Source organism: Bos javanicus, chromosome 7 (assembly GCF_032452875.1).
Source record: "Bos javanicus breed banteng chromosome 7, ARS-OSU_banteng_1.0, whole genome shotgun sequence".
In the NCBI taxonomy this organism is placed as follows: domain Eukaryota; kingdom Metazoa; phylum Chordata; class Mammalia; order Artiodactyla; family Bovidae; genus Bos; species Bos javanicus.
The window spans coordinates 64,606,960-64,630,171 of record NC_083874.1 but is presented as its reverse complement, the minus strand read 5'-3'; the positions used below and the strand labels follow the sequence as shown (position 1 = coordinate 64,630,171).

Genomic DNA, 23,212 nt, shown 5'->3' with positions numbered 1-23,212 from the left:
AAGGCAGTGTTACTCCTCAAAAAAGTGGTGCATTAAAAAAAGAAGTGCATTAAAGTGAGCATTCACTATGACCTTCAGGCTTCAAAGTGGTGAGTGGATGCTCTGGGCTCCAAAAGCAAATCTTTTGAGTTGATGGTTATTGTTTGACCCATGTACACAGGTACTGGGAAACCTGGTCTAAGTCCAGTCTTCTGCCTTTAATGGTGCTGTCGGTCATGGGCCCCGGCACAGTGTTAGAGTGAGTACAACCATGGGCTCTGAAGTCAGACTGCCTGGGTTTGAAATCTGGCTCCTTTATTAGCTGTGTCCACTTGGTCAGGTAACTGAATTCTGTGCTGCTGTTTCCTCATCTGTACAATGGGGATGGTGGTCCTTCATAGGGAAATCAAGAGGATAATATGAGATAATGCACAGCACAGTGTGTGGCACGTGGTAGGCAGTCACTCAGCAGTAGCTTTTGTTACAGTGGAAGGTCATTTGAATTGCCAGATGACCTGAGATTTGTGTTCATGTTACTGACTTCGTCATTATGTTCCGGGCATCTGTGTGTGGGATAGGAAGATGGAGGTAATGTATTGAGTGGGCAATTCATGTCACTTTCTGTACCTTTCCCCTGCCCCCAACTTTGCATCCAAATATTTGGATCAAATGAGGTCCCTGACTTAATAAAACCTTCAGTAAATTATAACAATGCAGCATCATTGGTGTTCCTGGGCCTATAAAAACACATTCTCTACTTTGGGCCTTTCTAGGGTGATGCTTTGTAAGTATCTCAAAGTCTCTTGCCAAGCACTGTCCTCTGGATCCTCTTTGAACTTTGCCTAAATGGGTACAAAGAGCTTTTTAAGTTTTTCCAGATAAAAATGCATGATTTATAAAATACCAGGCCATTTTGTTTCCTTTTATTAGGTCACATTCAATTATTTTTATATTCCTACAGATATGTTTATTTCCTGATATTTGGACAGTTACAATTCTTCAATATATTTTCATTTCTATTCAGATAAGGACAAAAGTCCTTAACAAAATCTATTTGCACTTTATCATTCTCCAGTCATAGCTCAACCTTTTCTCTTAGTTATTACCTGTGTTCTAGGAGGATTTAGCTTCTTTTGGTTTATGAGCTGTACCAAAATTTTCTGTCTTAAGAATCTTTGCACATTTTGTTCCCTCTGTCCAGACTGTTGTCTACCCCTCCCCTCAATGAACTTACTTAATTCCAATTGATACATCACATTTAGCTTGAAAAAAGTATCCTTGGAAGAGTCTTCTCAGCCACATCCCACCCATCCTGCATTCCAGTTGGACCTTGTTATCTCTGGGTGTATTTGAGATCTTCTCTGTGTCTTTACTGTTCTGTAATTTCAACTGAATCAGCTGCTGGTTTTCATCTTTTTATCCGGCTTGGGAGTCAAAATTTTTGAATCTGAGTATTTATGTTTTCCATAAATTCTAGAAAATTCGCTTCAAATATTACCCCTGCTTCACCCTCTCTTGTCTCCATCTGGAACTTAAAGATGATGCACCTGGGTTTTTTTTCCTCTCTCATGTCTCTTCACCTCTTTATTATATTTGTACTCCTTCTGTGTGATAGTCTGGGGAATTTTATCTGATTTTTTTCTGGTACACTAATTTTCTCTTCAACTCTGTCTAATTTGCTGTTTAACACTTCCACTGACATTTTATATTAATGACTACTTTTCTTCTCTAAATCCTAACTGGTACTTTTCCAAATATGTCTGGTCTTTTATGATAGTACCTTTTTCTTTTAAAAGTATTTTTGATTGCTTTTATGTTTTTACTTTTACTTCTGATTCTTGCTCACGTATTATATGTTGTCACATAATTTATAACTTTTTCCTGCTTAGCGCAGCCTCAGAATAATTAGCTTCTTACTATGGTTTTGATTTCCTTTTTGGTATAGAGATTTCTTAACTTGCATTTAAAAGGCTATTTGTTATATCTTTCTCCAGTATATCTAGGTGTTTTATAGTGGGAGTTTTACTCTGCCAAATTGTTGAAAGTAGGTGTCCTCTATGTCCCGTTTTATAGACTATCATAATAGTCATGGACCATTAAACAATAATCATGTGTTTAATGTCTTTCTTCCCTTCAAGAATGTAGTTCCATGGGGACAGGGACCATGTTTGTCTTACCCCCAAATTGTAGCTCCAGCTCCTAGCCTAGTGCCTAGATTGTTGTAGGGATCAATATTATTGACATAAATGAATGATATGGAGGCAGAGGTGGCTCTGGATGTCATGCCATGATGGGTTAGGAGCCCCCCTCCATCTTTTTACAACCTTTTACACACTGTCACCTTTCCTTGAATGCTACTCTTCCCTAAAATGATTTAATCCCTCTGTAATTGACATAATATCTTACAGGTGACTTCACACTGTATTGCATTTAATTACCTTCTGTATAGATTATTCCACTTGAACTTAAAACCACTTTAAACCTAGGAAAGGATTAGGTGATTAGCCTCTCTTTATAGATGAGGATACTAAAGGTCGGGGAGATATGTCTTACCTTTTGTAAGACAGTCATTAGTAAATCTCAAAGTTAAATCTAGGCCTTTTGACTTTAGTTCTATAAGACTCTGCCATAAGTCTTTGGTATGCATACCAGAGGCTCTTAATGTGAAAATAAAGTCCTCTTTGTTTCTTTCCTGAACTACCTACTTCTTTCTCGAGAAATCAGCATCAAGGACAGAATGGGTGCCGACACTCAATTGGTGTCATTTCAGTTTCCATGGCTAGAATCTTAGGACTCAAATGACTTGATTTTTCATTTGGACCACGTGTTTGTTTCTTTGGAGACACACATTACAAACCACCTTCGGTCAAAGTATCCAGGTTGCTGGAGAACCCTGTTTGTGGCCTAGTTGGATGTGGAGGTGTCTGGTAAAGGGTGGCATGTTACAAGTCACACGAGAGAAACACAAGGTTCATCAATGTTGAACACTGGGAGGGGTGAGACGAGGCATGGAGAGGGAACACGCGGGCAGTGACAGTCAGAGCAAGCTGAGGCCCCAGGGTCCATTTCCAACCTCCGGGCTGAAGATCGCAGGTGGCTGGAATCTCCCAGGCCCACAGGTATCCAAGAAGAGACCTCTCGACAGCTCCTGTGTGGCACTGGAGCCCTGTGGCAGACACGGCAGCTTCCTTTCTGAGGCAGGGAGGGGAGAGGGAGTACCGAGGAAGCAAATCTTGGCTACTTACCTCAGGGCGGACCCCTTGGGCGTTGCAATGCCATAGCCTTTGGAATCCAAGTTACCTCCCACCTTCATGGTGTCGCAGGGTTTCCGCTGCTCAATGTACTCATTCATGGTGGACTCTAGAAGGTAGGCGTATTTGCCTTTGGATTTCCTTACTCGGATCATCCCCTCCTCTGTGGTCCGCACAAACACGGATGGCTCTGCTGACTTCATGTACGTCCACATCTTCTCAAACACGGCGATTTTAGACCTCTGGCCGGGGACAGAACAAAGCTGGAATGAAGCATGGGCTGCACTTGGCATGGAGGTCGGCGCGCACACACTAATGAAAGAGCTGAATGTGGCTTGATCACACATTCATGAGCGAGATTAGCTCAGGAAGAAACAAATTATGAGTGATTGCAAAATAAGAGGCTCTAATTAGTACCAGTAGGCTCCGAAGGACAAATATCTTGCAAATACAGAATGAATAGGAGAACTCAGGATCTTTTAATTACTGCTAAGTAGTTAGATTCCTCTTAAACATGGGAAGAATTAAGAAACTGGGGCTCTGTCTGACTCTTAAAGACATCAGAGGACCTATCTGTTGTTCAATAAGGTCATATTTACACAGTCCTGAAGAAGTGGAGAGCTGACTACAGTTGGAATCTGAGTACATCGTTGAAAGACAACAATAAAGAATTTTTAGACCATAGGTGCCAAGTTACAGTCATCTCGTATTGCAAGGCTGTTCTCAGAATGTAATTTGTTGTCCGATAAAGTTAATAACTTGGGACTTGATATGGTCTTCTGCTAACATTTCAAAAGCCTCTATACCCAGCCAAGCTGCTTTCCTCATTTCCTCCTGAACTCATTTTAGACCTTCCTTCCTTTGTGACTCCAACTCATTTGTTCACTCCCCTGGAGATGCTGGTTCTCTCCAGCCACATTCCGCTCATTATCTCACAGGTCAGAACAAGTAGTGTGTATTCTGAGACTATCTTGGCTCCAAGGACAATAGTTCTCAAATTCTAGTGGGCACCAGCATCCTGTATGGAGACTGTAAATATGCAGGCCGCAGGCTCTAAACCTAGACATTTTGATTCGGCAGGTCTGGGGTGGGGCCTAGAATAAATCTTTTTCAGAAGCTCCCCATGTGATTCATCTGTATGGCCTGTGTGCCCTCACTTGAGAAGGAATGTTGTGAGGATTGATACTCCTCTAGGACACACAGTCCGGTCACTTACTGGATATCCAGGCTAGACTGTTAAGGATTGAGAGCCATTCACACTTGGGCACAGGTCTCAAGTTTGTGGGCACTGCCTGGGGATAGGGGACATCTTTCCTTCCGTGAGTCCTTCACAGAATCTAACCTTTCATCCAGCAGACTCCTGGTCAGGGTCCATGATCCAGGATGAAAATCAGCACTGTCCTGTGTGACGTTATTCCCAAAAAGCGTCCCTTCACTGGCAGGTATTAAATAGATGTATGTTAGGGCTACTGATGTCCAGCTTTTGAAAATGCTTTGTAAATGGACAAGTGTTAAACACATATGTTCATGTGTGTGTGAGTGTGTGTGTGTGTGCATGTGTGCTTAGTTGTGTCAGACTCTTTGTGACCCCGTGGACTTTAGCCCATCAGGCTCCTCTGTCTATGGAATTTCCCAGGCAAGAATACGGGAGTGGATTGCCCTTTCCTCCTCCAGGGCATCTTCCCGACCCAGGGATTGAACCCAGGTCTCTTGCATTGGTAGGTGGATTCTTTACTGCTGAGCACCTGGAAAACCCTAAACACATAAAAGGGACTATATTTTTAAGCTTTTTATTTTGTATTGGAGTATAGGCAATTAAATTCTCCAAGCCAGGCTTCAGCAATACGTGAACTGTGAACTTCCAGACGTTCAAGCTGGTTTTAGAAAAGGCAGAGGAACCAGAGATCAAATTGCCAACATCTGCTGGATCATCGAAAAAGCAAGAGAGTTCCAGAGAAACATCTATTTCTGCTTTATTGACTATGGCAAAGCCTTTGACTGTGGGGATCACAATAAACTGGAAAATTCTAAAAGAGACAGGAATACCAGACCACCTGACCTGCCTCTTGAGAAACCTGTATATAGGTCAGGAAGCAATAGTTAGAACTGGACATGGAACAACAGACTGGTTCCAAATAGGAAAATGAGTATGTCAAGGCTGTATATTGTCACCCTGCTTATTTAATTTATATGCAGAGTACATCATGAGAAACGCTGGACTGGAAGAAACACAAGCTGGAATCAAGATTGCTGGGAGAAATATCAATAACCTCAGATATGCAGATGACACCACCCTTATGGCAGAAAGTGAAAAAGAACAAAAGAGCCTCTTGATGAAAGTGAACGAGAAGAGTGAAAAAGTTGGCTTAAAACTCAACATTCAGAAAATGAAGATGATGGCATCCGGTCCCATCACTTCATGGCAAATAGATGGGGAAACAGTGGAAACAGTGGCTGACTTTATTTTTGGGGGCTCCAAAATCACTGCAGATGGTGACTGCAGCCATGAAATGAAAAGACACTTACTCCTTGGAAGGAAAGTTATGACCAACCTAGACAGCATATTGAAAAGCAGAGACATTACTTTGCCAACAAAGGTCCATGTAGTCAAAGCTATGGTTTTTCCAGTAGTCATGTATGGATGTGAGAGTTGGACTATAAAGAAAGCTGAGCGCCGAAGAATTGATGCTTTTGAACTGTGGTGTTGGAGAAGACTCTGGAGAGTCCCTTGGACTGTAAGGAGATACAACCAGTCCATCCTAAAGGAGATCTGATCTGTCCTGGGTATTCATTGGAAGGACTGATGTTGAAGCTGAAACTCCAATACTTTGGCCGCCTGATGCGAAGAGCTGACTCATTTGAAAAGACCCTGATGCTGGGAGAGATTGAGGGAAGGAGGAGAAGGGGATGACAGAGGATGAGATGGTTGGATGGCATCACCGACTCAATGAACATGAGTTTGGGTGAACTCAGGGAGTTGGTGATGGATGCCTGGTGTGCTGTGGTTCATGGGGTTGCAAAGAGTCGGACATGACTGAGGAACAGTACTGAACTGAACTGATAGGCAATTAACAATGTTGTGATAGTGTCAGGTGGACATGAAAGGGACTCAGCCATACAAAGGGAATATATTTTTTTAAGACAGTTACTACTAGAGTCAGGCAACCTATCTAATCTAGTGATTGATATATAGATTACAGATTTCTTTATACATGTAATATGTCATTATTCCTCACGCACAATATCAGGATTATTTTCTTGATATCAACAGGAGTTGGCAAAATACTGACATACATTTAGGTTGTTGTTTGAGCCAGCTCATCTCTAAAGATATTTGGGCCCAGGAAAATTCTAGCTCTCAAGGAAAAATGAATGGAGATAGTTACTGGGAATGTTAGTGAAGCATTTAGTAGAGGGAGTTGTAAGATAGTCTTTAATCAAGTAAACTAGGTGATTTGTTTCATAACTGGGCACCGGTGTGAGCATTGGCTTGGGGGTGAAGAGCCCTGGGTTCCAGGCTTCTATCTACTGCTAACTTTCCCTATTTGTTCTATGAGGAGTTTCAGTATGGTCACCTTTCAGTTCCTTGCTAACTTGAAATATTTGATTCTTTACATGAAGATTCATCATTCAAGCAACAATGTCCTGGGGAGGGGGAAAAAAAAAGAAAGGAGAAAAGGGATGGAGGATCTCAAATTAGGAAAAGAAATACCCCTGACCAATCATGGGATCTACAGTATATTGAATATTCTCTTATAGGAAACTGAGAAATAGATAAAATCAGCTGTGCCCAGATTCTCAGATCACCTTCCAGGCCCAGAACCAACAAAGCACACAGCAGGGCAATTGCAAGATGCAATTTGACCTGACAGGATGGTCACAGCGGGGAGCTGGGCTGCAGACAGGCTGAGCTGCAGAGTGCTCTGGGCAACAGTATGCGGAAAATTAATATGTCCCCTCCGCCTCACCCCAGTGCTCCCGGCACCAAGGCTGCACTCACAGTCTCCGGGTGTGAACTATCAGGAAAATCTCATCTCCAGGAACACGAAGACAGCGTGGCAGGGAGGATGGGAAAGCAGGCTTGGGGTGTTTGTTCTCAGATCTCTCTATCATTTGCAGCTCCCACGGCCCTTCACACATCTTAATTAACTGTCGATGGAGGACTGAGTGACTCTGGGTTGGGGCTGCCAAGGAGCTCTCGGCTGCCATGGGGACGACAAGCTGGATTTTTCAGAGATTAAAAAAAACCCAACTGTTCCTAATCAGTTACTAACAAGACTAAAGGTGCCGGTGGGAGCAGGAAGGGAATTGTATATCATACACTCTGCAGTCCTCAAAGCACTTGGTATGGACTAGGGTATGTGAGGGGGTCTAATTCAGTGGAAGAGCTCTGAAGTGTCCATGAATATAGAAATGGAGGGTGTTTGGGGGATCTGTATAAAGCTGAGAAACGTTCTCAGTGTCCCTGGTGTACACTCACTTAGGCAGTTGCCTGTAATCTCGTGCTCTCTGAGAGGGATATTTTAATGACCGTATTGGTTCCCTTCTGTGGAAGTGCCCCTGGGCAAGGGATGTCCCTACCCTGAAGAACTCCTTCGTAGATCCCGCTTCTAGGGTCCCGTAAGCGATTTCTGTCTGCTTTGCTAGGTCCTCAGCACTCTCGATGGGAGACACCATCCTCTCCACTGTCAGGAAGGCGGCCAGGTTGGCTGTGTAGGAGGAGATGATGATCAAGGTGAAGAACCACCAGACGCCGCCCACGATGCGGCCGGACAAGGACCTGCAGGCCAAAGGGAAGAGATATCAGAAGCACAGACATCAATTATAGAAGGCTGTGTGACAGGTGGCGCTAGTGGTAAAAAACCCAGCTGCTAATGCAGGAGACAAAAGAGACGTGGGTTTAATCCCTGGGTTGGGAACATCCCCTGGAGGCAATGGTAACCAACTCCATTATTCTTGCCTGGAGAATCCTTTGGACAGAGGAGCCTGGCAGGCTACAGTCCACAGGGTTGCAAAAAAGTCAGAGATGACTGAAGCGACTTAGCACATACACACGTGGGCGGGGCCAAGGGCTGGCCCCAGCTCATCAGCAGGGCTGGCAAGCCCTACTGCACCCTTCTCTTCTGTCAGCAGAGTGTGAGAATCCAAATGTCAGAGCCTCCTGTGCATTTTCGTTCCTTATCGTGGATGATGACTTGTGGGGTTGCCATTCAGGGGTGAGACAGCTCTGCAAGCACATCTTCACACTCACTGTCACACATGCATACACATCGAGACACATGCCAACAAAGAGATATGCCAACACTTGCCCATGAAATCACCAACACGTATAAACATCCTGTTATGTGCAGTTACATATACACCAAAAGTATGAGCATACATATATGAATGCAATGCATTTACACATATGATGCACACATTTGATCATGTCCAGAAATATGTTCAGACTGCCTTCTAGCCAATGCCCTCCTGGCTGGCAAAGGCCACCAAAATGATGGATTAGAAGAAAGGGACGGGAGACCATTTTAGAAAGAAAAGACACCACCAGCATTCTGTCCAGCCACTTCGGGGAATGTCACTTGTTGAGTGCAGGCACAGTTCCCTTACCACGGTGAAAGAGAACTTGACTGAAGTAAAAGACAAATGATAGTCTAATCTGGATCAAAGTGGTAAATATGACAATCATATATGAGAAATTCATCCTTGAGATTATTGTCCTGTTCTCCTCTCTCATTTGGAGAAGGCAATGGCAACCCACTCCAGTACTCTTGCCTGGAAAATCCCATGGATGGAGGAGCCTGGTAGGCTGCAGTCCATGGGGTCGCTGAGGGTTGGACACAACTGAGCGACTTCACTTTCACTTTTCACTTTCATGCATTGGAGAAGGAAATGGCAACCCACTCCAGTGTTCTTGCCTGGAGAATCCCAGGGACCAAGGAGCCTTATGGGCTGCCGTCTATGGGGTCGCACAGAGTTGGACACTACTGAAGCGACTTAATGCTAATGCTAATGCTCCTCTCTTATTCCCAAAGCTGTGAAGAGAAACATGACCAGCCAAGAGTTCTACTGTGACTGTTTGGATTTAGCTAGGAGATTTCAAGTCCAGGGCTTCCCAAAGATATTACCAGTGATGTTGATGTTATATGGGCTGATTTTATGTGGTGGCCAGACGTGGCATCAAGTCAGACTCAATCAGATAGTGACAAAGTTATTCCATTACTCCTTCCATCCTGCTCAGTTTGTTAAGGAAGTGTCATCCCGAAGCTGCTGTACCCTTAATCCCTTTATAACATGTACTCTGACAGCCTCAAGCTCAGGGGTGACAATGCTTAACGAGAACCTCATGCTTAACAACGAGAGCAATCACTAGTCCAAACCATCAAGTTTTACTGATAAAGAAACTCAGGAGTCCCAAGTCACACGCACCCAGGCCTGCTGACTGGCTTGCTTGTTGAGACCTTGTCACCCTCTCTGTATTATTCCCACGTTCCTGTCTGTTCCACTTTGCTTTGGTTCCTGGGAGATTCCTTTTCACTCTAGGCAGGCAGTGTTCACCCCAAGAAAACCAACAAATACTTATTGCTTGTTCTATGGATGGCACTGTCCTAGATGCTTCGGAGGAAGAGGGACATGAAGGGAGACTTGTTCAAAGGAGTGAAAGCATGAGAGTGCAACGAAACTATGCCCTTTGAAGAACAGCTGCAGGAAGAGGGGAGGCTGTACAGGAAGAAGAGACTTGGAGAGGTGTGTTCACTGAAGGACTGACATGAGGCTTGTGCCACATGACCTGATCCAGGCGCATTTGGCAGAAGTTACAGGAAACAGATGCTGTCTGAATAGGAGGGGGATGTTTTGATGGCAACGGTGGCTATTATGGGGGTAAGAGAGAGTTTCCCCATTTCTGAAGATGTTCAAGTGATAAATCATTTATACAGATGTACTTGGTGTCCACCCATGGTTCTCCAGGGTACTAGGTGCTAGGGACACAAAATAAACCAGATGGAGGAAGGACCAAGCATCACATGGGACCAGAGACCAACTGCTTCCTCTTACACACCTAGCTCTGACATTATGTGTTTGAAATCATTAGTAGGTAGGCCAGGATGCATGGATTCTTTTGGACAGTTAAGCAAGATGAGACACATAGAGGCAAATCGTTTTCCTAATGCCCAAGGAGTCATACGCAGTTGGACTCCAGATCATACTAGTCTTCTGATGACTGGTCCAATGTTCTGTTCACCTTCTGTGCTGTGTGTTAAGTCGCTTCAGTTGTGTCAGACTCTTTGCGACCCCATGGACTGTAGCCTGCCAGGCTCCTCTGTCCATGGGTTTCTCCAGGCAAGAAACTGGAGTGGGTTGCCATGTTCTCCCTCGAGGGATCTTCTTGACTCAGGGATCGAACCTGCATCTCTTACGTCTCCTGTGTTGGCAGGCGGATTCTTTACCACTAGCCCTGTTATAGGTGTGCAGGGTTGTGAGAAGATGCTTCTTTTCCAATTCTGGATGATCACAAGGGCACTTGAACTGGATTTCTTGTTTCCATTCAACTCCCAACCCCCCATCTTCCCACTCCTCTGCCTAATCAGCTCGCCACAAGGCAGCCTGCATGATCTTTTGAAAAACATTGATTACATCCTTTCTTTGTTGCTTAAAACCCATCAAAGCTCTCCTCTTACACTTGGAATAAAATTCAACTCCTCAGTGGCCCTGTGTGGTCTGGCCCTTGGTTCTCTCACCATTGCCGTTACAACATGGATTCTGTAACTCCAGTCACACAGAAATTTGTTTGATCCTTCATACTCAAAAGCCTCTCACCCTTAGCACACGCTGCTCTTTCCCGTGATCAATGCATCAACCCTATTCATCCTTCAGACCTCAGCCTAGTCCTCACTCTTTCAGCGTTCGAGCTTATGACTTTCAGATCCCCATGCAGCTCACATCACAGTTGATGTCTGACATCTATTTGTGTGAGTGACTGTCAGTTGTGCCCCTCGAGCATGTTCTCTGCGAGAGTAAAGGAACTTACAGCTCTTTTGTGCCCTGTGGAATCTCTAGCACCCAGTACACACTCAGCCTCAACAACAAGTGAATTGCATGGATGCCACCTCTTTTAGAACTGGATGGCTCCATTCATGTTAGACTCTAGAGCTCAGGAATAACTTTCAGGGCCAGGATAATTCTAACCTGCTTATGTCTCACCATGTCTGGAGTCATGGCCCCAAACTGTGTGTTCAGGATAGCCACATTATGTGAACTGAGAGACCCAGCTAAGGTTTCCCCACTTGGGGCTCATCTGGTGAAGCTCAAAGTCTTTCCAAGAAAGGTCCTGGACTGTGGGTCCCTTTTCCCTGTTCTTTAATGAATATTTATCAGCTGGGTGTTGAGAGAAGCATACCCTATAGAGGATTCCCCACATCCCCCTACTTGATGAAGATAGCAAAGAAAAATTCTTCTGCTCCACAGCCAGAAGAATAACTGTCATCATGGAATAGCTGAGGGGCTGGGAGAAGGGGCTCTTCAAAATGAGACATGATTCCAGTGCTTTGTTTATATTCAGGCTATAATATGGAACTTGAGTATGAGTGAACCCCCTTTCAGTTCAGACCTGGCACAGGCAAAGCTGAGCCTCCACGTGAGAAGTCTGTATGTTCCCAGCTCCATCCCAGAGGCAGGGAGCTGGAGTTATTTAATATTAGAAGCTAGGACTGGCAGTGAGAGTCTTTGCTGCTTCAGTGACCAGCCCCGTATCCTTGGCAAGCTGCCTACCTGGCTGGGCATCAGTCTCCTTCCCGTTTAGTGGGTGAGACTAACCCTATCTCATGGTGGGAAACCAGAATTTTCAGAACTAGAAAGATTCTTAGTCCATTTTTTTTCCTTTAATGGATACAAGCTATTGCAATTCAAATGGTAGAGGGGAAAGTACTCTGAAAAGTGCTGTTGAAACAGAAGACATTATTTTGATGATGATGATGTTTCCCCCAGGGAGTCACAGGGCAAAGAACCACTTTTCTTAGTAGGGATGGAACAACTGTAATCTGAACCCCTTGAAGTTCTGCGTAATCACCTGAATTTTATTAGTCTTGTAACTTGGCATAGCTCTTCACCTGAATTTTATTAGTCTTATAATATGGCATAGCTCTTTGCCAAACTTCCTAGGTGATTGAGGAAACACTATGTTCCCCCAGAATTGGCCACAATTTATGTGGCTTGTTGGACTTTTATCTTACTTGAACTTGATTCATAGTCCTGTAGACAGGAGAGGAATGAATGCTCCCATCTGACAGACCAAAGAACCACAGGTCAGGGACATAAAGGGACTTGTCCAGGGTCACGCAGTGAGGCAGAGCTGGGACTAGGACCCAGGACTTTGTATTTCCTGTCCACTCCAGTCACTGCAGAGTACTCCCTACTTCACCAACTTATGATCTGTTTGTAGAAGGACATGGACTTCCTCACCCCAGGATGACTCTATGATGCTGGATCATGGCCAACACTCACCTCTTTTTTTTTTTTTTTTTTTACTTTGGGACTATTTTGATTGATTGATTGATTGAAGTATAGATGATTTACAACATTGTATTAATTTCTGCTCTATAACAAAGTGATTCAATTATGCACCTATTCATCCTTTTTTAATATTCTCTCCTATTGTGGTTTATCATAGGACTGAATATAGTTCTCAATACTATTCAGTAGGACCTTGTTTATCCATCCTGTGTGTAATAGTTTACATCTGCTAACCCCGGTTTCCCACTCCATCCCTTCCCCAACCCCTTCCCCTTTGGCAGCCAGATTCCTGTTCTCTATGGCCTTGAGTCTTTTTCTGTTTCATGTAGATTCATTTGTGTCCAATTTTAGATACTACATGTAGGTGATACCATATGATATTTATCTTCCTCTGCCTGACTTCACTCATTATGACACTCTCTAGGTCCATCCACGTTGCTGCAAATGGCATTATTTCATTCTTTTTATGGCCGAGTAGTATTCCATTGCATATGTGTACCATCTTCTTTATCCATAAAGATAAAGAAGATGGACATTGAGGTTGTTTCCCTGTCTTGGCTGTTGTGAATGGTGCTGCTATGAACATAGGGGTGCATGCATCTTTTGGATTAAATTTTTGTCTGGATATATGCCCAGGAATGTTCACCTCTTGTAATGTTCCCCAGAACCTTTGGAATCCACACAAAGCAGTTTGGCCACCATCATCTTCACAGAATTAGAAACCTGTTTGCATTTTTGTTGTTGTTGTTGAATAACAAGTCACTACAAGTTTAGTAACTCACTGATGATCTCCTAGTTCTGTAGGTCAGAAGTCTGAGTGAGGGTGTCTAGACGCTACTCAGTGTCTCACCAGGCTGAAATCAACGTATTGGCTGGGGCTGTGGCTCTCATTTGGAGGTTGGGTCTTCTTTTATGCTCACTGGCTGTTTGCAGAACTCATCTGCTTGTGGTTGTGGGAATAAGGCACTCATTTCCTTGTTGGCTGTCCACCAGGGGCTGGTCTCAGCTCCTGGAAGCTGCCAGCGTCCCTCATCATCTGCCCCCTCCACCTTCAAGCAAGTGAGAGTGTGGCAAATCCCTTAACTCTTCCAATTTTTCTGACTTCTAGCTCTGGAGAAAACGCTCTGCTTTTAAAGGGCTTATCAGATTGGGTGACGGCCATCTGGATAATCTTAAAGTCAACTGGCTTGGGACTTTAATTGCATTTGTCAAGTCTCTTCACAGGAGTACCTAGGTTTGGGTTTGGATCACCAAGAGACAGGAACTTTTTGAACTACATGTATCATACTGATTATTCACTCATTTTACAAGCATTGCTTATACAATAGGTACTGTTGGGCACAGGGGCTGGGGGAGATAAAAGTGAATACACCACAGTCTCTTCCTTCCAGGAAGAAAATGAGAAAGTGGTGGGCAAACAGAGGCTTTGGGGTCAGATACTTTGATTCTCTGTGGAGTGTTGTGTTTGGAGCAGAGTCTGGAGCATAGCGATCACTCAGTAAAGCCAGTTGACTTTAAGATTATCCAGATGGTGTATTTATATCACTATGTTATATAAATATAATAAACAGTAATTGTAGCTTTATCTTGATCATGTGGCAAGTAAGAAAGCAATACTAAGGGAACACAGAAGCGTTTGCTAAGCAGAGGTTGGGAAAAGTTACCAGTGGAGGAGAAACTTGTACTGGGTTTTGAAGTATGAGTAGGAGACTGCCAAGGTGGAAGAAGGGAGAGGGGCTAGAGATAAGAAGGAGCTGAGTGGGGTACCACCTTCTCTGTGAACTTCCCTGCCTTTGCCATCAGAGCACTGGGTAGCCCTTTCTGTATCTGTGTTATACCACGATCATTCTGCTCTTAAAATTCTAACCATGCTGGGGTGATGATTTAAGATGTCACTATGATTATTTATGGTATTTACTCTTTAACACTGATGATGATGGGTTGAACTAAAACAGAGCCCATAGATAGTGGGAGAAGCAGGCTGACTGGAGAGGTGAAGATATATAAGGATTTGATGATCCATAGGGGCAGAGGCAGTGAGAGAGAGAAATGCTCAATTGCCAGTCCTTGCCCACCGGGTAAATGCATTCTGACGTGGCCTGGGGAGCCAGATGCTGCCTGCTAGATGCTGGTCTCCTCTGGAAAATGACATTTTTTCCCTTTGGTCAGTGAGACACTAAGCATACCATTAAATGCATAACTTGGTGCTAATGAAAGACAGAAAGGATCTGGCTAGACCATCTTTGGGTTCTGATAGTTAGCATTTCCTTCTGGGGCATGGATTCGGATTCACCACAGGCCTTTAAATGTGTATTTCTAAATCTCATAGCTTGGATTTACCTTTCTAGATGAGGTAGTGGGCATTTTTTTTTTCTATAAAAGGCCAGGTAGTAAATATTTCAGGCTTTGAAGGCCTTATAGTCTCTGCTGTACTCCTCATCCCTGCTGGTGTAGTGTGAAAATAGCCACAGAAAATGTGCACACACGTGCACATGGCTGGGTTCCATTACAACTTGCATCACAGAAACAGCAGGCTGGATGTAGCCTGTGCCCTGTAGTTCAGTGACTTCTGCCCTCAGTCTTACTCTGAATTGCAGAGATCTTTGATTGAAGTGGATACACTATTTTGACATTTATTTTTTAAATCATCTATCCAGTTATTAGGCTTCCCAGGTGGCGCAGTGGTAAAGAATCTGCCTGCCACACGAGAGGCTTAGGTTTCGATCCCTGGGTCTGAAGTTCCCCTGGAGTAGGAAATGGCAACCTCCTGGAAGGCGCCAGAGCCTGGCAGGCTACAGTCCATGGGGTCACAAAGTGTTGGACCTGGCTGAGTGACTGAGCATGCATCCAGTTATTAGTACCACTCACAAACACCTAAAGTATTACAGTGATCCATTTGCCAGTTACTTTTGTGCTATCCTCATGGAGAAAGGTGAACGCATTGTTTAAGAGAATAGGCTCAGGGGCCAGACAAGACAGGATGGTCCTGCCTTGTTAACTTATTGGTTGTATGATATTGGGCAAGTCATTAAGTCTCTTTGTGTTTGTTTCTTCATAAAATGGAGTGCTAGTACTCATCTTGAAGGTATTAGTAATGAGAAAGAAAAAAGTACCAATGAAGCCTGTAGCTCAGGGCCTGGAATGGGGAGAGTGTTTCAGGATGGAGATGTGCAGACGGTGTTTGGAGCAATGTCCTGGTTGCAGGTGGGGCAGCAGGTGCTGTGGCCAGGGGCCTTTAGGAAAGCAGATACATGGGGTCAATGTAGGGAGTGGAATGGCGTTAAACAGGAATTAGCTTCTGATCTCATCAATCTCCCCCCTGCCCAGGACATCTGTCACAAGGAGTTAGATATGGACATTCTTCTTTATTTCAAAAGCTTTGTCCAAGATGAAGGAGACAGAAGGGACACCTCCTGTGTGCCTTCATTCAGCTGAGCTCAAGAGATCACTGAACTCAAGCTATTTCCCTTGGTCATCTGCTTCAAATGGCTATTTTTAAAAAGTAATGGAAACAGGAGCATGAAGGCAAGGACTTGGATGGCCCTCCTCTAAATTACTGAGAGATAAAGGTCCATCTTGACTAATTATTCAGCTGAGCTATGTTCAGAGAGAGGCTCACTTGGTATCGGGCCTTGAGGTTCCCAGGCTGGGGTAAATAACTGGCCAACCGCAACAATTCCACTGATGAGTCCCCTTCATCCAAGATGCTATGCCTGAGTGGCAAAGCATCCCATTTTCACCAGCTGCAGATCACGCAGCACTTCCCTGGTAGAGTGGAAGTGAGTCATGTTAATTGCCCAGCTGCTGGTCACTGTGTTCCAGCCCCAGAGGAGGGGGCAGGTCTGGGCTCATGTGCCGAGTCCCAGGGTGGGAAACTGCGGGCTGGACAACAAGCTCCAACAAGAGCCTGGTATTCTTGCAGTAGAATTTGCTGAGCTGTGTTTTGAAGAGGGATGGTCTTATGTTCCTATTATTTTCCATTGAGATAAGCTTTAGGAGTGTAGTGTGGCCATAGTTCACAAAAGAATGCATGTAGATCAATTTGTTCATTTTTTAATATTTACTGATTCTTTGGCTCACTCTCTAAGTTTCAGTCTCTATAACTGAAAATGGAGATCCTGAATTTCATCTCATGAATTGTGAGAATTTGATGAGCAAGTCAAATCTAGCTCAGATTCAGCAGGATCGAGATGTTCACTTGATGCACTGATGATGATGACATGGTGGTGGTGGTGGTGATGGTGATAATATAATGATGATGGTGGTCGTGGTGGTAGAGGTAGTGATGGAGGTGGTGATGGTGATGATACAATGATGATGATGGTGGTGGTGGTGATAATATAATGATGGTGGTCATGGTGGTGGTGGTAGTGATGGAGGTGGTGATGGTGATGATACAATGATGATGATGAATGACATGGTGGTGGTGATGGTGATAATATAATGATGATGGTGGTCGTGGTGGTGGTGGTAGTGATGGAGGTGGTGATGGTGATGAATACAATGATGATGATGACATGGTGGTGGTGATGGTGATAATATAATGATGGTGGTGGTGGTGGTGATGGTGATAATATAATGATGATGGTGGTCATGGTGGTGGTGGTAGTGATGGAGGTGGTGATGGTGATGATACAATGATGATAATGGTGGTGGTGGTAGTGACGATGATTTCTTCTGGCAACATTCTGCTTAGCTTCTAGGCTCCATGCTCTCTTTAGTCTCCGTGTACTTTGCAGGTTGGTCCTGCTTAGTCTCCTTTGTTGGCTCTTCCTTTCTTGCTTAATCTTAAGTTCCTATTGTGTCCAGAGCTCAGGCTTCAGCCCTCTTCCCATCCCTGCCTACCATCTTGCCACAGATGATCTCCTCCAAGCCCATAACTTTTATATGTGGATGCTGCTGCTGCTGCTGCTGCTACTAAGTCGCTTCAGTCGTGTCTGACTCTGTGCAACCCCATAGATGGAAGCCCACCAGGCTCCCCGTCCCTGGGATTCTCCAGGCAAGAACACTGGAGTGGGTTGCCATTTCCTTCTCCAGTGCATGAAAATGAAAAGTGGAAGTGAAGTTGCTCAGTCGTGTCTGACCCTCAGCGACCCCATGGACTGCAGCCCACCAGGCTCCTCCGTCCATGGGATTTTCCAGGCAAGAGTACTGGAGTGGGGTGCCGTTGCCTTCTCCGATGTGGATGCTAACAGCTCCTAAATATCAGTCTCCTGTCCTTCTGAACATGAAGTGCTTATTCTTCTCCATCTTCCTCCTCTCAGGAAATGACACCGTTGTGCCCCCTGCTATTTAGGCCGAACACCAGGTGGACGTTCTGACTCGTCTCTTTCCCTCACCTCCAGTCCATCAAATCCAGTCATCCTCCACAGTCCCTGGTAACATTTGAGATACTATTGAATATATACTAGCACCACATTTCCTTGTTTCTTCTCTTGTTCTTGAACAACCTATGTCCACACAATAGCCAGAGGGACCTTTTAAAGCTGTAAATAGGATCATGTTGTTTCCCACCCCACTTAAAATCTGTCACACTTAGAAAATAAAATCCAAATGCCTTGATCAGGTCAACTTCATCTGGCCCTCCTCTAGTCTCATCTGGTACCGTCTTTCCTGCCATGGCTCTGCCCCAGCCTCATTGGCTTTGTTCTAGTTCCTAGAACACACCAAAGTCTTTCCCACATTAAGACATATGCAGTTGTTCCCCCACCTGGAACTTACTTCCCTGAAAGTGTCCCAGTGCCCAGGCTTCTGCTCAGACATCAGCTCCTCACATAAACCCCTCCAAGTAATCTCTCTGCCATCCAGCTCTCTCATCTTACCTTGTTTTCTTTTCTTCATGGCATTTATCAAAGTCTAATGTGTTCTTTAAATAACCATATATTTATTGATTTGTTAATTCATTATTATCTGTCTCCTGCCACTAACGTGGAAGTCCAGCGAGGGCAGGGGGCTTTGTCATTCACTGCTGTATCCCTGGAACCTAGCAGGGTGCCTAGCACATAGTGGGTGCTCATTGAACACATGCTGAATAAATGAAGGATGGCACAGTGTTTATTGAGCACTGACTACATACCAAGCCTGATGAGGAATACTGAAGAAGTTTCTTCTTAAGAAAGTCAATTCAATGGAATGAATGTGACACACATGAAGCAGTTGTGATACCTGGACTGGGGAGAACAGCATAGGGTGGGGAACAACACGATCCTATTTTCACTGATTAAGTGCTGTGAAAGTACCAAGGTGCAGAAAGCCATGCCCAACTGGGAAATCTGAAGAGGTGGCCTGAAAGAGGAGCCGTTTACTGGGCATACACAGGGCAGGCAGGCTTTGGGTGTTCTGAAATAGAAAGAAGGGTATTTTCTGGAGCAGGAACAGCTTGTACTATGGTGGGGACATGGGACAAGAACATGCCCACAGCATATTAACCGCCCAGCAGCAGCAGCCACTGTTCTGAGCACCTACTGTGAACTGCTTAGTGCATAGAATACTTGACATTCATTCTTCTAATGCCCATCATGCTCTTCAGGCCACACAAGCATATCCCACCCACTTTTTGATAAATGAGGAAACTGAGGGTCAGACAGATGAAATTATTAAGCCCACAAAGCAAGTGATGGAGCTTATGTGTGAACCTGGGTCCATTGAATTCCAATGGTATGAGCTCATTGTGCTGAAAGTAGGTCCAGCTTGAACCAGGGCTGCCACCTCTCTCAAGGTTGCCCTTCTCAGATCCCCAGTACCCCTTATCCATAGTTCCTAGACACAAAGGAATGGGGGCATCACACTTGTGTTAGAAATGGAACTTCCTCCAACATACACTTTGTGGGGTAAGTTCTAGAAAAAACTGCTCTCTCTTTATAGCTGGCTGCCTGCTGAAGGCGATGGCACCCCACTCCAGTACTCTTGCCTGGCAAATCCCATGGATGGAGGAGCCTGGTGGGCTGCAGTCCATGGGGTCGCTAAGAGTCGGACACGACTGAGCGACTTCACTTTCACTTTTCACTTTCATGCATTGGAGAAGGAAATGGCAACCCACTCTGGTGTTCTTGCCTGGAGAATCCCAGGGACGGGGGAGCCTGGTGGGCTGCCGTCCATGGGGTCACACAGAGTCGGACACGACTGAAGTGACTTAGCAGCAGCAGCAGCCTGCTGGACAGCCCATAATACTCAAACATACGTTTTTCCTGTACCCTCCTGAGAGCCCCTACCCTTTGCTGGTCACCAGCTGATTTTACAGGTGAAATGGGTGCTGGGAGACTGGGCCTCTGCTTTGGTGGGTCAGGTGAGGGTCTGAATTGTCATCTGTGGCCCAGCATATCTGTCATTCAAGGTCCTTAGAGTAGGCAGCAGATTTAGATGTGGGATGTTGTGGGCTTTTTAAAAATAGACCCCAACCCATTAGCAAATGGGAGAGAAAATAACAGTGCATGTGTCTCCTTTAATTAATGTTTGTTTTGCTGCCACACAAGGCATGTATTATAAGAAGCTGTTTTACTTAAAATAACCAATTTAAAAGCCTCCATTTGTCAGGTATTTTTTCACCCTACCCAGTTCCCTGCAGACTCAGACCTTCTCACCCACGTATCCCCAGCCAAGCTGGTGGGGCAGCCCTGGAGGCTGAGAACAGCCTTCTTTCCTCACCCACAGCTCTCCCCATCATTTCATCAAGGGAACACTCCGTTCTCAGACATTGCAGACAGTTACGCCGTAGGAATTCAGAAGCTGTACAGACCTCCTTCCTGTTCCATCCCTGCCATTTATTAATGGTGATTTAAGGCAGGTTATTGCATATTCCTGAGCCTCAGTTTCATCTATCTGTGAAATGGGGATAATAACAGAACCAACCTAAAAGCGTTGTTGTGAGGATGAGCTGTAATGTGCTTCACTGGCTACCTGGACCTGAGGAGGTACCTGGTTCAAACAGATACTACTGCTCTGAAATGAAAGATGCCCTGGCAGGAGATTTTCAGTTGCTGTTAAGTGAAAAAAAGCAGGTTATAAAACACTCTACTGTATGGCCAATTGGAAAATCAACTTTGGCAGATAAGTGGTCAGAAGTGTGTAATCTAAGAAATTATTGAGTCAGCTGGGAGGCTAGATTATGGGCTCTTTTTTCCCCTTACCTTCTTTCTTCTGTTTTTCTGACTTTCTAAATGAATACCTGTAGAATTTATAATATGTAGAAAAACCTAGAATGTAACAGTTAAATTAAGGACTGTGGCATCATCCAACCTGGACTCAAATCCCAGCTTCCTCTCTCACTGTGTGACCTTGGGACGGTGACTTAGTTTCAGCTCACTCATCTGTAAAATGGAGATAATAGCAACACCTCCTCATGTCAGCACTGAATACGGTTGTTATTCTTTCCAGTAATTTGGTGGGTGGTGGGGGGTCAGGAAGAGGGACAGAAGGGACTGATGTAGTAGGGAGCTGAGGGACATTTAAGTTGAGAGCTGAGGATTGAGAATGATCCAGCTGGGTGAAGAATCTGAAGGAACAGCTTTCTAGACAGAGGAGATGGGAAGAGCAAAGGTTCAGGGACAGGAAAGGGCTTCATATATTCAAGGTAACTGGCAGCATAGGATGAGTGTGGAGAGTAAGGAAAGGACTAGATTGCGCAGAGCATCTGAAGCCAGGACATGGACTCTGTGTGTAATGATTAACCATCCAGCTGTTAGTGTCACCTCCTCTAAGAAGTCTGCCTGGTGGTGCTTCCTCTCCTCACTTCTCATTTCTTTGAACTCTTTGATTTTTCTTGCCAGTACCTTCCTTCATTCTGCTCTTTTGCACTGTTAGCACCATCCTAAATTATTAAATAATTTAAGGGCTTTTAGACTTCTTCACAATGATCTAGAACTCAGAACAGTCTCAGTATTTGTTAGTGAATTTGCATGAGGAATTCTATGAGGTTATAAACTGATTTCAAAAATCTTAGGAGCACTTATTTTTGAGAAACATGCATCTCAGATATCCATAATTCTTACATAGTCATAAAATCATGTTTCCTCAGACCTGTGCTCTGCAAAGTGGTTGTCATAGAGCAAATTATTGCCTAAAGTTAAAATAATAAAACTGCATTTCTTTAAAAATATTACAAAAGGCTGGTCACAAATTTAGACTGAACTGTAAGGTAATACATGGATATTATATAAAACTACTAAGTTTGTGGTAATTTGTTACCCAGCAATGGAAAATTGAAGTGACTAGAAATCACTGTGGAGTGTCCCTTCAAGCCATCCACCTCTTGTGTCTGCCTTTTGAGGGTGGCTACAGTAAATCCCTACCCAGTATCCTATTCTCGCTGGGTCCTCTACTTACCCTTTATGGAAAAAGGGAAAGTTCTCTGATGGAAGCCTGCAGTTAAGAGAAAAGGCTTCATTGTCAGCCTGCTTGGGATCAAAAGCCATTCTGTCAAGAACTAAGTGATGACCTTGGACAAGTTACCTAACCACACGCAGCCTCAGTTCCTCACCTGGCAGGCAGGATGCAGTAAGCAGAAAATCAGCTGCCCAACACTCTGTGTCCCAGTCCCTAGGTCCTGTGAATGTGTTGCATTAGATGGCAAAATAGACTTCCAATAGAGTTAAGGTTGGAGGTGGAGGTGGAGGGTTAGTGGCTAAGTCATGTCCGACTCTTGAGACCCCATGGACTGTAGCCTGCCAGTCTCCTCTGTCTATGGGATTCTCTAGGCAAGAACACTGGAGTGCATTGCCATTTCCTTCTCCAGGGGATCTTTCTCACCTAGGAACTGAACCTAGGTCTCCTGCGTTGCAGGCAGATTTTTTACCAACTGAACTACAAGGGAAGCCCCAGAGTTAAGGTAAGGAACCTTAAAGCAGGCTGACCATCCAGGTGGACTCAGTGTAATCACACTGGTCCTTCAAAGAGGAAGACAATTGATCAGATAGATGAGACAGAAGAATAGCTAGGAGAGTTTTTAAGAGTGTAAGGTGTCCAACTCTTTGAGACCCTATGGACTATAGCTCATCAGGCTCCTCTGTCCATGGGATTCTCCAGGCAAGAATACTGGAGTGGGTAGCCATTCCCTTCTCCAGGAGATCTTCCCCACCCAGGAATCAACCCTGGGTCTCCTGCATTGCAGGCAGATTCTTTACCGTCTGCCACACCAGGGAAGCCCTAACAAACGTAAGAAACTTTTCTGGCTTTGAAGATAGGGAAAGATGGCCATAAGCCAAGGAATGAGGAAGCTGGGATGAGCCCTTAGCTGAAAGTCAGCAAGGAAACAAGGACCTGAATCCTACAACCATAGAAATTAAAAATTTTCAAAAGCCTCAATGAGTGAGGAAATGGATTTTGCCTTAGAGCCCTCTGAAAGGAACAGAGGCCAGCTGCCACCCTTATTTTAGCTCAGTGACACTTGTACTGGACTTTTGACCTACATAACTGTAAGATGACAAATGTGTGTTATTTTAAGCTGCTAAGTTTTGTTATGGCAGCAATAGAAAACAAAT

The 23,212-nt window shown here is 44.5% G+C and overlaps 1 protein-coding gene across 4 annotated transcripts in view; it reads right to left on the bottom strand.

Moving 5' to 3' along the window:
• The window catches only part of GRIA1 (glutamate ionotropic receptor AMPA type subunit 1), a 347,536-nt gene that overhangs the window by 37,843 nt on the left and 286,481 nt on the right, over positions 1 to 23,212 (bottom strand). For 3 of the 4 annotated variants that reach the window (XM_061424116.1, XM_061424114.1, XM_061424113.1), the window contains exons 12-13: positions 7,812 to 8,010; positions 3,225 to 3,472 (exon numbers count right to left, since the gene is read on the bottom strand). In XM_061424116.1, coding sequence (XP_061280100.1) covers positions 3,225 to 3,472; positions 7,812 to 8,010 — 447 coding nt within the window. Of the gene's footprint in view, positions 1 to 2,934; positions 3,172 to 3,224; positions 3,473 to 7,811; positions 8,011 to 23,212 lie in introns of those variants that run through there. The other variant, XM_061424115.1, reaches the window with a different exon arrangement.